The sequence below is a fragment of the Canis lupus genome, chromosome 10, assembly GCF_003254725.2.
Source record: "Canis lupus dingo isolate Sandy chromosome 10, ASM325472v2, whole genome shotgun sequence".
Classification (NCBI taxonomy): domain Eukaryota; kingdom Metazoa; phylum Chordata; class Mammalia; order Carnivora; family Canidae; genus Canis; species Canis lupus.
The window spans coordinates 25,460,620-25,473,987 of record NC_064252.1 but is presented as its reverse complement, the minus strand read 5'-3'; the positions used below and the strand labels follow the sequence as shown (position 1 = coordinate 25,473,987).

Sequence of the window (13,368 nt, the reverse complement as noted above, 5' to 3'; positions counted from 1 at the left end):
ACCCACAGCTTAGTGCGCTGGGGGACTGGGGAGCCAGCCCACAAGGACTGAGGCATTACCCGGAAAAGAGGAAGGGTACACGGATATATTTACACTATTCTTTCAAATTTGTAGTGGTCAAAAGGTAGCACCAGTTGTGCTAACCAGGACCAGATCTGAGGAAGGATTTTTTTGGGAAAAACTTTGATATCTGTGGCCAACCAGGAACAGACCACAGAAGGGCACTGGGACCCCGGGAGGAGGGGCTCACTGCCTCCCATGGGATGAGGAAGCCACAAAACTTGAAATTTCCTGCCAGTAGCAGGGCCTCAGGGCCTCGCAGAGATGGTGCAAATGGGGAACCCTGGGGGCAGAGGAGCCCCACGGGGAGGTAGCAGCCAGAGGCAGAGCAAGGGAAGGGGAACCTGGAGGGCTCCCAGGCTGTGAGCAGCAGCAGGACGGGGTCCCAGTCAGGGCAGGGTCTGTGTCAGGGGCAGACGGTCAGACAACAGGAGGAGACAGAGGAGCAGCTGGGGCAGGAAGGAAGGGAATCCGCCCAGCAGGTGTAGGGGCACTGGCGAGGAGAGGCGGCAGTGGGCAGTCGGGAGCTGAGTCCCAGAGACCCTGGTGGCAGGAGCTCTGTGGGGCAGGGAGGACAGGGCCCTGGCTCTTGGGCCCTGCACTTAATTAGCCTCAGTGCCCCACACAGCATCTGCACACGGCGGTCCCCAGTGGGCATCTCACAGGTGGTGAGCCTTGCCGCTCAGACAGGTTAGGTCAGGGCCTGCAGGAGGAGAGCAAAACCTGCCCAGGGGCACCTGGCTGGCTCAGCCTTGGTCTTGGAGTTGTAAGTTCAAGCTCCATGTTGGGTGTAGAGATTACTTACAACCTTAAAAAAAGAAAATACCCAAGGTGGCCCCTGGGTGACCTTGGGCCCATCACTTCACTTCTGTTTCATCACTCATGGAACAGGCTACCATGGCCTCAAGGAGTGTCAGTGGACCAGGGGCTGTGCTGGGTGTGCTTTCAGGGGGGACGGTGGACCGGGGGCTATGCTGGCTGTGCTTTCAGGGGGGATGGTGGAAGAAGAGCCAGGAAGACCCAGTCCAGACCCTGGCTCATGGCGCTCCGTAAGTGGCGGCTGCGAGCGTGACAGCCAGTGTCCACAGAGAGCACAGAGGGAACTCCCACGTTACCTCAGTGACCTCTGCTGGTCCCTGAGCAGAGGAAGGAGATATGCACCCCACTCCCTGTAGCTGTCCCCCACCAAAAACAAGAATAAAATCACACAGGGTTCAGAGGGCCCCACAGCAGGGGAGGGAGGGCAGTCTCTGGGGTCTGTACCTTAATGAGTGTCGGGGTGGGCTTGGCCGGGGGAGCTGTGGTTCCATTGGTGAGGCTGGGAGGCAGAGGAGGCTGCTCTGCCAGGAAAAGTGTTTCTCCGGAATCCGGGCCCAATGGGAGTTGAGACACAACCTGAGAGAGAAGGAGGGGGTGAGGACAGCCTCCCTGTCTGGCTGCCCCAGGAGGTGCAGACACACCAGGTGGAGGTGCATTCCAGCCCCACCCTCCCCAGAGGCCGCTGTGGACACCTCCTCCAGCCCCGGCACTGTCGGGGGGCAAATGGTGGGCAAAGATGAGGGGGGTTGATAAGAGCAGTCCCCGGGGTGCCAAGCAGAGGGAACTGGAATACAGAGACACAAAGGGCAGGAAACAAGCCACTGAACTCAATGCGGGAGAAGTGGCTGGTTCCAAGTGGATGCGGACAGGCCGGGAAGCCCCAGGGATCTCACTGTGAGGCTGAAACGGGCCTGTGGCTGACCTCTCCACCCTCCCCACCACTGGGACTCAAGCAGCCAACTCCGGAGCTGCTAGGGCAACCCCTACCTCCAATCCTCCAGCTTCCCAGTCACACCTGGCCCATGAGACCCCACTCTGGGTAGCTCCAGCAAGTCTTGTGCCCTGGGGGAGTGGGAAAACATCCAGAGGGGAGGGCTCACCTGAGTAGGGGATACAGAGGTGGCACTGGGTAGTGGCTCGCTGACTCGGGCTTCCAAGGGTGATGGCACGGAGCTCTGGGATTCATGGCTAGCAGGCTGCTCAGGGGATAAGGCATCACTGCTGTCCTCATCGAAGGAAGAGCTGTCTGCTACTTTCGGATAATTCACCTGGCCCACTGAAAGTCAAAGCCGGTGTGAGACTCTGCCTCCAAGACCCCACAAATGGGAAGAGGTGCTGTGTTCCCCAGCCTAGGCACCTGTGCCAGTAGGTGCCTGCCCCCCATCCCCACCCCAGTGAGGTGAGAAAGACTGGCTGCTGACCTCCAAAAGAGCTCCAGGAAAAATCATCACGACCCCAAGACAACAGCAGGAAGAGCACAGCTACTACGTTGTCAAAGCGCCCTCTTGCCTGTGACTCTACACCATGTCCAATACTGAGACTCAAGTTCCACTCCCTCCCTGCAGCCTGCAGCCTCCTCCATCTCATCTGGATGTTTCTCTGCTATTAAAGGCACTTCATGTCCATCCTGTGGTAGCAAAAAACTCTCCTCTTCCCCCAGAGGCCTTGTGGAGCCTGCAATGAAGGCTCAAAGGGACCAACAGCCCAAGAACGCGGCTCCTCCCCTGGGCTGCCTTGACCCTCTGAAGGCAGGGTCAGGCTCAGGGCCTCTGGAAAAGATGCGCCTGCTCGGACAGGTGAACAGGATTACTGGAAGTATGGTGACTTTCCTTTTAGCGGCCTGCGACCCCCAGAGACCCAAGACCTGGCAGCATCAGCCCCTCAAAGAAAATCCATCCTGCCTGTTCCAAGTGGCCTGGCTCCAAGTGGCCTGCCCAGCCACATGGCCAGGGCCCTGGAGGCCTGAGCACATGCGCTCCCAGGGCTGCTGGGGCCAGGCTGGGAGGGAGGAGCAGGAGGGGCACAGCCCTAGAATGCAAATCCCAGGACACAAAGGGAAGCAAAGACAAGTAGGATATTTCAAAAAAATTCACATCACAACCACCTGCCCTGCACTGCTAGGGGAAGAGGTTCGGCCCCGGTCTGCTGGTCTCACAGGAGGAACCCAGGCAGGGGTCACAGCACAGCGGTGAGCTGTGGGGCGAGCTTGGGGGAATTTGCTGTGCTGGGAAGACCTCGGATAGGGAACAAGAACAAACTAGGAACCCTCTCAGCAGACTCTTCCTCTCCAAGGCCACGACCTGAGGCTCTCTCTCCTCCCCTGGAGCCAGGGAAAGACATACCTGAGCTCGAACCTCTGCCAGCCAGAAGTGCTGATGGGGCCAGTAATGCCCATGGCTGGGCTGGCTCCTGTCCCCCAGCAGGGCTGGCTCATACACTGCCTCACATCTGTTCTGGCAGCGGCCATGCATGTGGCGCATGCGAGACATGGAGCTCGATTACTGCTGGGTACTTCGGGCCACGGACACATCTAGATTTCTCCCAGCATCTCTTCCTCCCAGCAAGGAGACATGCCATGGAAGGCAGTCACAAGGCACCTGGCACAGGACGGTGGAATCCACGATGGAGGAGCTCTGGATCCACCCGAGAGGGCAGTCCAACTAGAGCAAGTGGCTGGCCACACTAGAGAAGCCCAAGACCAGGGTGGGCCAGGGTCCCTGCAGAGTCCACTTCTCTCCCCATTGTGGCCAGGTTCGGGCCAGGTGCAGGATGTGGAGAGACAGGGTCCCTGCCCTCTAATTTTGGTCCAGTCACCTCTGCTCAAGGGAAACACAGACTCTGAGGAGATGCTCAGGGAAGACTTCTTGGAGGACAGATCTTGACATGAATCTTACAGATCAACTTAGGGTGGCCTGGAGGAGGGGGCTGTGTGTGAGCACAGAGGTGGCAGTGGTGTGCTGAGTGGCCGTGGGGAAGTCAGTGGGAAGTCAGCCTATGTAAGGCCCATCTTTATCAGGGCTCAGGACCACCTCGTCTCCCTCCCCATACTCCCCACACCCAGGGTCAACTCCTTCTCCTCCTCCTCCTCAGAGCTGGCCTGAGTCTCTCCCCATGCCATTCCCCCATCTCCTCCTCTCCTTCCTCTCAGCCACAGACCTGCATTTCTCACAGTCCACTACCTCCCTCTTTCTTCTCCACTCACTTCTTGAACAAATGGCCTGCACTTGCTGTCAATACTTCCTTCCCACCTACTCGTTCCCCAACCCGCATGATCTGGCTTTTGCTGGCAAATGCTCCTTTCTCTCAGGTCACTAATGGTCATTACCTGCTTACCAAACTAGGCTTCTCCCTGTCCTCAAACAAGCTTTGCTCTGCCACACCTCCAAGCCACTGCCCAAGTGGTCCCCTCTGCCTGGAATGTCCTTGGGGAGGCAGACAGCATGACACATTTGGGGACCACCTTTGTCAAATGGGGAAGGTACAGAAGGACATGTCCTTCTCACTGTACAGCACTGGCATCTGATCAGGAGCCAGACTCAGAAATTGCCTGTTCATAGTCAGTCTTCTCTCATTCTTCAGTCATTCCTTGGGGACAGTGTCATATTTTGTTCATCTTTGTAAGCTGCAGGACTTCACAAAGGGCCTAGCACAAGGCTGACTCTTGCATTTTGGCTGGCAGGAGAGTCCAGAACTGTCCCTGGCCTAAACATAGGCCTGAAATCAGGGGCTGCTGTGGAACCTGGTGAGGATCGGGCCGCAGAACACTGAGCTGAGGGGGGCTGAATGCCAGGGCAGAATAGTGAACTAAGAGGGCTGCTGGCACCAAATGACAAAGGGGCTGTTAAGAGCACGCTGGCTGCCTCTTATGCTGTCAAACCACTGTCCATAGCGCAGAGGCCTTGGAAAGCCAAAGTCTCCTGGACCCAGGCCTCATGGCCCAACTTGGCCTGCTCTGAGTCCGTGGTTCGCCCTGGTGACCGGCCCAGAAGATCTAACTCCTTCTAATAGAGGGAGCAGTTGAGCCTCCTCCCCTGAGAGAATGGCTATCTTCCAGGGGCAGGAAGGCACAGCCTTGTATGGAACCAGGTCTTAGGTCCACTGTAGCCGAGAAGACACGTCCTCTTGCTGCCAATTACCAAAGTCTAAAGGAATCATGTCCAAACACCTGCCCATGGAACACAAGGTCCTGGCACGTCCAGGACTCTCCCCACCTCCAACCTCCTGTCCCAACATCCCCTCTTCTAGCTCCACGCCCAGGCTGCTGTTCTCCCCCTCCAGGAGCCTGCAGTGCCTATCTCCCCATGAGTACTTTAATTCTTACTCCTCCTGCAGCCTCAACATCATCTCTCCCAACAACACCCCCCATCAGGACTGGGCTGGGGACCCTCCTCCATGTGCCCAAAGCAGCTGGTGCTCCCTCTGGCACAATTTTCGCCTTTGCCTTGCTGCTGTTTACCTGCCTGTATCTGTCCCGAGGTGTGAGCTCGATAAGGGCGAGGGTCTTGCTCTGCTTTGTAGGGCTATGGTCCTAGCACCTAGCACACCTCTGATCGATCAATATTTGTTAAGTATCTGTGCAAAGTGCCAGGCTCCAAGAAGAGATTTCACTAATAAACAGTAAGGAAGAGACTTCTAATTCTTGGCACCTCGATAGGTTCACATACACTAATCCCAACATCTAGCTACCCCGTGAGAGAGGAACAAGCCTCTGAGTATACAGAGAAGACAGTGGACAGAGGCCCTTCTGTTATATAGTCAGTTATTCTGACATGATCCCGGAGGCCAATGGCACGGTCCCAAGCTAACACAACCTGTTTCTCAGGCTCTCACCCTCTGCACCTCAGTTCCCCAAGTCAAAGCAGGAAGTTAAGCAGCAAGAAGACTAGAGCCCCTTCCTTCTGCATTTGGCCTGCTGTGGCCACACAGGGTGCCTGGCCCTCCTCACCAATGATAGCTTCTTTCAAGCTGGACTCCACAGGTAGAATGTTCTTCTCAACCAGCTCCATGGGGCCTGGCCTCTGTGCAATCTTCTCATTGAGGTCATCGGCCAGTCTGGCTCTCTTCAGCTTCAGCTGCTTGGCCTGGAGGGAAGGCTCAGCCGAGGTCTCTGCCCGTGGGAGAGAATGGAGTGCAGGAGGATGTAGGAATGGACCTAGCTCTACCCTGGGAACTACAGTGCAGCTCTCCTTCCCTCTGAGGAAGGAGCAGAAGCCATCAGGATGCAGAGAGTATCCCAGGCAGAGAAGAGTGACCCAGCCTTAAGTTCTACAGGACATAAGAAGGAGCCCCTGACTGCAGAGTGTGGGCCCGTCAAGCAAAGGTCACCAAACACAGGGAGCTACAGAGTGGAAAGTGTAGTAGACAATGGAGCATGCCCTGCCCTCCCTCAAGCTTTCTGGGTTATGAAGGCAATTCAGCCCCTGCTCTGGGTCTCGGTGTCTCTGTCTATATGATGCGGGGCTCAGACTGAGGAAGTTCTCTTCCTGGCTCAAAGGTGACTCAAAACTAAAAACAACAACAAAATGTAGAGAGATTCACACTGCTTTCAGCAGCCAAAACCATCCCTTTGGTAGAATGTGGACAGAAGGGTGTGCGGGGGTCAGGTGGAGCACATCTATGATGAGCTTACTTGCGTGTCACAGGTGCTCACATGAATGCTGAATGAATATGGGAATGAACAGTGAATGAAAATAGAAAATAACTGCACTTTTAGAAAATTCTGGAAAAAGGACTTTCATACCAAGGGATGACAAGATCTGGGGCCACCAGATGGCCAGAGGAGAAGAGGACAAGCCAACCAGAGAGAATGGGGTTGTGCTGCTTTGGGAATTCCCAGAACCAAGGTGGCTATCACAGGGCTGCTGTTTTGCTGTGCTAAGGCTTGACTTACCCACTGTCAACAGAAATGGGAGTGATAAGAAAGAGGGAAGAAGAAATGTGGGTAATGCACAGTAGAAACAGTGAGGGCAAGGGGAGGAACCATTTCCAAACTATAACACACCTTCCAAAATATGCATCCTGACCAGTTCCGATCTCTCCGGCCGGGAACGAATCTTCCGTTTCAGATAGTCCTCTGTCTACAGAAAAAAAACACACCAAGAGGATCTCAAATCCAGGACACAAGTTATGGAATCTTTGTAGCCCCCACCCTGACATCTCAGCCTGGAGCCTGCAGGATTCTGAGGCTAGTGGAGGTCTGGGGGGCTGCATCTACTTCCAACGCACCTGCCTAGGGCAACCCCCCCACCATCAGTCAAGATTATTTGTCTCTCTGAGGCTGAACTACTAATATATTTCTTAAAAATTACTTGTACTATCATAAAAGTAATACGTGTTCAACAAACAAAACTTAGAAAAATCACAAAGTAAAATAATAATAAAAAATTTTAATCACCCACTGTATTTTGGGATATTTCTAATCATTCTTCCACACAGAAGAGTCTAATTTTGCAGAGTTGTAATCATAGTGAATATAATTTTATATCTTGTTCAAAAACTGGAACACTGTATGATCTCATGAGCATTTTCCATTCAGTATGAATGGCTGCCAAGAGGAATACTAATTCTGATACATGGTGTCATAGCTGTAGTTCCTTCAGGTCCAATGCCCTCGTTTCTGCATTTCTGAGACTCCAGGTGAACTAAACCACTCACCAGTTTCAACGCCAGCCCCCTGCCTGGCTCTTGTCTTATAAATGCCCAGGTGGCCCAAGAGTCTGTGCTCTTAACCCATGCACCAGAACTTTTCAAACAACAGGTTGAGACCATTGGTAGGTCAAAACCAGCACAGGACAGGATAGGACAAGGAAGACCAGAGTAGAGTAGACAACTCTAGAAGAAAACTCTAGTAGAAAAAACCAGAGCACACCGCATGTGGGAAAGGAAAGCCCTGGTGCTCGCCAACTGCCTCGGTGCTGACTGGGTAGCTCTGCACCAGCCCTGGGGTAGCACGGAGCTCTCCAGGAGATGGCTCTATCACTCTGCCCCATCTACAGAGGGCAAGGGTCCTGCCGTGGCTGCTATAGAAGATGGTAGAACAGGTGTGTCAGACACAACAAGACTTCATGGGCAACAGAGCAAAGCATATTTTCTAAGCCACCTGCCATTCTGAACGGTGGTGAAGGACAAGCTAGAATGCAGTGCTACTTAAGGAAATACAACCAAGGTCTGTGTCCTAGCTTTGCCACTTACTAGCTGGACATCTTAATTAACCTCTCTTGGCTGCATCTAAGAAATGAAGAGAAGAACACCTATCTCACAAAAGTTGAGGTAAGGATAAACAAGATAATGTCACTCTGCATATGGAAGTACTAGTAACCACAGTTCTAATTAGCTCCAATTAGCTCCTTGCCTACTTGAGAAGCAGTACAGGTAATAGCACCAAGTCTTACAACTGGGTTGGGCACCCGGGCAACGCCACCCCTGCCCCGTTGTCTTCCCCACTCTTCCCAGGAACTACAACAGTGTACTTTGTTACTGCTTTGGGTTCTGGTGTCCATGATCTCATTCTTCCCACTCACTCTAAGAATTGATCATAATTTTCCTTAGAAATTTTTTAAAAATAAAATAAGAAAGATGGTAAAAAGTCTTAGAGGTAAATATTTCAGTCTCTAAAAGAGCTGTATGTGTCTTAAGGAGCCTCGCCCTATATGGTCCTCTACTGGGGAGGTTCCCTTTCCTTGTCTTTTATGTGAAAGAAAAAAGTAAAGGGGGCGGAGGGGAAGCACGTTCTGGAGACTTCCTCATATCTGCCCACACTGGGCAGCAGAATATCCCCCTGAGGCCCCTGAGGGAACTGAAACCAAGGGGGGACGAGGCAGCAGGCCAGGTGCTGTAGCACGAACTGGGGGCCCAGCTTCTGCATCCATAGCCTCGAGTGGACACTGGCCACTCACGGCACATGGAGACTGGTGAGGCTTCCTGCCCTTCGGAATGCTCATCCTGGAGAAACCTGGGCAGTGCAGCCATGGACTTGGAAAACCAGCCCTCAGCAAGCTTTTCCATGGCTGGTGTCTGTGTCCTAACATCTACCAAAGGTTAAATGGAATCAAAGATGAGAAAATACCAGCGATCTCCAAAGCAACAGAGGAGAGGACTGCTGATCATCACATACTCTTAAATGCAGTAAAGGAGAAACTCTGATCACATTTCACATCATGCTGCAAGACGGCTAGGGTAGGGACGGAACAGAAAAAGGCAGCGCTTTGTTTCTGGAACCGAGGTGTGGGTTGGCCCCAGGGCTAGCCCCTTCCACTACCCTGGAAGGAATACACCAGCAATACATTGGGCTCTGGAGGCCCTCGGGGAAGAAAAGCCTTACCCTGGCCCGCTCCAAGCTCCTTCTCTGTTCATGAAATGCAGCTGGACTTTTCAAAGCTGTTGGGAAAAAAAAAATGAAATCACAAAAGAATTACTTTTATGAAGCATCATGTGTACAACTACAATTTACAGTGGACAAGGCATTTTTATTCAAGTTAATTTTAGCAATATTAATCAGTGGAAGTGAAGAACACGGCACCTGAGTAAGCACGTATCTTTATGGTTCAGCTATCCCATTAAAATAGTTGTGGTTACTTTTTTCCTAATGTGAACAGTCACTGTCTAAGCTTGGCTCTATAAAGTGCACAAACAATAGAACTTTTTTAAAAAAAGATTTTATTTCTTCATTTGAGAGAGAGAGACAGAGACAGAGATAGAGCAGGAGAGGGCATGAGCAGGGAGGAGTGGGAGCCCAAAGCGGGGCTCAGTCCCAGGACCCCAGGATCATCACTGAAGGCAGACGCCTAACCTACTAAGCCACTGGAATGGAATGTAACTTAAAGACATATGTCTGCATAGGTGCCATTTCCTTCTTCACTTGAGCTGATATAGCACTGCTAAAACCACCTTGAATTTCATCTCTGAGGACTAAAAGAACTTCATGGTGATTGTATGGCTGGCCGGGGGCACACCACCAGCAGCTGACAGAAGGGCTCATTGCCGCCCCTGAAATCCACTACACAGACCACAGATCTCCACTCAGCAGATGACCAAACCAGAACCAAATCTCCTCAGATGTGGCACAATGAAGACAGTTTTTTTTGTCAAACACTTGTCTATAAAGACAAAGGAGGAGTTGGGAAACCATGAGGGTGAGAGGGGGAAAGGCTTGACTCCCAACAAGTAAGGAACAACAGCAATAAGAGAAATTTACAAGACAAGGTCAGTTTCACTTCTGCTGCCCTGAATTTCAGAACAGCTGTGAAACTGTGTGTGGAGATAACTTTTGCTAGGCTGCTGGCTGTAGTAGGAGCACAGGGCAGAAGCTAAAAGTAGCGAGAGCACAGATATGACCTTATCCTGCCTGGGCTTTTTTGCTTCCTCTCCCATCCCGCTCCTGGGGGCTGGGTCTCAGCAACAACAGTCCCAGAAGAAAGATCTAAATGTCCCAGCAGTACTTATTTAAAAAACAAACATTTCATAAAAATGGATCATTTAAAAAGATCCTTTGAGAGCCCACCCCATCTTCTAACAGCAGGGGGAGCCCTAGATTTAACAAATAATCTCTAAGAAGAACCAGCACAGCCTTCCTCCCCACCTACCAGAGCAATCCCGGCACTGTGCAGGCTAGCCCAGCTCTCAGCTGGGGAGGTCTCGGGCAATTTAGTGGTAAGTGGACAGCTCCTGCATCTGCCTCTCCTGGGTAAAGCTGGTTCAACTCCAGAACCAGTCTCCCAAAGCCCTGATATCCCAGAATCTGGGAATACACGGCTGTGATGGATCACTCTGAGAGCTTATCACACGGATGAGACAGTGAGTACAAAGAATCAAAGCAAAAACTCACAGTGTCTGCCCCGCCCCCCCCCCTCCAGCTTCCTTTCTGCCTCACTCCTAGGCCTAGCACTCACCACCAGCAGACACTGTTTCCAACTGGCTGTCAGCCTCCCACCATTAGGACATGCTCCAGCAGGGCATGACTTTCCTTTGTTTCTGAGCATCCCCCTACTGCCTACAGTACCCAGCATGTAATTCATTCAATGAATCAATGAATATTCTGTAAGAAATGGACACACAAGGTGTACACTAGTGCCAGGAAAGTGGAGGGTTCTGTGGTGGAACTCTAAACTTTCTAAACTTTCACCTGAATGGCCAGAATTTTGGTTCTCATCTGGGTTCAAAACTTCACAGAAGTCCTGGATAGAAAAATCAAAGCATTTGTGGTCTTTACCTGGGTTCAACCGATCACTACTAGTGTGACACAGGGGATTGCTTTCTGGGTCTCATTTTCTTCTTCTGTAGAGTGAGAATCTGCCTGCCTCTCAGGACTCTTGTGAGAGTCAAATGGAAGTGGAAGGCTCTGAAGCAAGTGGTGCACACACAGACGACCTTGAAGTGCTGTTGTCACCAAATGCAGTGGCGTAGCTGAATCATGGGTTCGATTCCCACACATGTCTGCTAGTTTTGGTACCACAGTCACAGATGATCTATCTAAAACCTGGGCTCGTTGGCTGCCTCAACAATCTTTATCGGCTATCCTAAGGGGTAATGCACAAATCCAATTTTTGGAAAAACAACTTGCAAAGCACAAAATTCCTAGATGGAAGGGGAGTCTATCAAGGATGATGCAGCACTAACGGGTGAAGAGGAAAGAGAACTGACTGTCGCATAGATGACTTCCTGTTTGGTAAGGAAGAGATTAATATTTATGGAGTGCCTACTTATGTGACTGGCACTGTTCCAGATATTTTAAACATATTATCTGATTTATTATTTCTAATGATCCCATGTGGTAGGTAATACTCCAATTTACAGATAAAGACAGGCTCAAGAGGGCAGGAAAGGCCAACAAGTGGCAGAGTTAAGATTACAACCTCACTCTATCTCACCCTCAAGTCAGACCTTCTTCCCATTCCTCTGGGTTGATTTCTTAACTTCTTCAAAAAGCAGAGAGGGATGTCCCTAGTGAATGGGTAGGCAATGCAATTACATATACTGCTTGGACAGAGGGCTGGGTGTAGGCAACTGGAAAGGTCAGCTCAACCACAGCACTGAGCACAAGACGTGTGAGGAGGGGTTCAAAGTGACCGCAGGCACAGAAAGCTGTGGTTTGAAATCCGGGGCTCACCGTGGGGCGCAGCTTTAGCACCGACACTAGGAAACAAGCAGGAGGGGAATAAGAGATCGGAGGAACCCATCAGATCTCAAGGCCTGATCAAGAGAACCAGAAATGAGGACCAAGAAAAGAATTTAAGACAGTAATTACCAATTCCCAAGACGATTTCATTTTATAACAACATTACAATTGCACTGAATCCTCTTACCAACCCACCACATGGGGACCCTTCTTCTAATTTAATATGTGGTGAAGCTAACACCGCAGTAACCTGAAAGCTCACTATCATAGAGTGGCAGGCCTCAGTTTAGGGCAAGTTCTGTCTCCCCTCTCTTCTCTGCTCTCAACCTTCTAACAAAGGGGATGGTTTCTCCCAGACCGTGAATAGCCCCCTCGCTGTGCTACTGTCCCACTGCTAACCAAGCTCTCCAAGCACAAGTTCAGCAACTTCTATAGCTATTTCCAATGGCCCTCCTGTTAGGTGCTCCTCGGGCTTCTGTGGGGAGAAACTGGAGTTGGGGCAGCCAGGACCGTCAGTGCGCTGGGGCTTGGGGTACAGACAGCATTCCAACGTACAGCCAGCCAGCTGTGCTGTAAGCCATAGCAGTGGAGGAGAACCTACTGAAAGAGATGCAGGAGCGATAAAGGTAAGCCCTGGGCTTCCTTGTTGAGCGAGATGCAGTGTGTAGTCCAAATCACCTCAGGCTTCACAAGCAAATGCAACAAAGCATAAAATAGTTTTTAAAGTTTAGGCTGCTGCTGTGGAAAAACCCTAAAAGACTCAAAGCTAACCCATAAATGTGTGTCCGATGAGGAGGGCTACATTCATCTTGGACCTCCATTGCCCTGCTCCTTACTATCTTTTTTTTTTTTTTTTTTTTTTGCTCCTTACTATCTTAATGGCTTTCCCACAAGAGCCATGATGTTACTCAGAAATTTCATTTCCCTAGGAACTCCTAGAAGGCAGTCTTTGAGAGAGAGAAGCCCCTAATACCGATGCACACCCAAGATCTGTGCATGCTGTTTGTAAGCATATCCATGTTTAGGATGGGAGGGCAGCTCTTGACCCTTTACTCTCGCCCTCTGGAAGCTGATTCCACTGGAACACTTGGACTGCTTTGTGTGCACAAAGGGAAGTGTGCAGCACACCGAAAGGAAAAATAACTAAGCTCCTCACGGAAATCAAATGAACAGAAGTGGCTAAGAGGTGTGACGTTCTTAATCACAGTTTCAGTTCTAGATGTGGGTCTCGCCCCTTGTTGGCTGTAACCACCAATTTATATTCTGTTCGCTCTCCCCAATACCCATTTTCTTTCTTCCCTTACATGTTTGCTGCCTTAATTAAATGAGCTCCTTGTGAACTAAAAAGAGAAAAATGGTTTTAATTCTTAAAAAAT

At 51.0% G+C, this 13,368-nt stretch overlaps 1 protein-coding gene across 5 annotated transcripts in view; it reads right to left on the bottom strand.

Annotated features, from left to right (window-relative positions):
* MRTFA (myocardin related transcription factor A) overlaps positions 1-13,368 on the bottom strand; it is a 198,516-nt gene that overhangs the window by 9,264 nt on the left and 175,884 nt on the right. For all 5 annotated transcript variants that reach the window (XM_025458948.3, XM_049115251.1, XM_049115252.1 and 2 more), the window contains 5 exons: positions 9,200-9,255; positions 6,881-6,956; positions 5,825-5,986; positions 1,980-2,155; positions 1,324-1,455 (listed from right to left, as the gene is read on the bottom strand). In XM_025458948.3, coding sequence (XP_025314733.1) covers positions 1,324-1,455; positions 1,980-2,155; positions 5,825-5,986; positions 6,881-6,956; positions 9,200-9,255 — 602 coding nt within the window. The remainder of the gene's footprint in view (positions 1-1,323; positions 1,456-1,979; positions 2,156-5,824; positions 5,987-6,880; positions 6,957-9,199; positions 9,256-13,368) is intronic.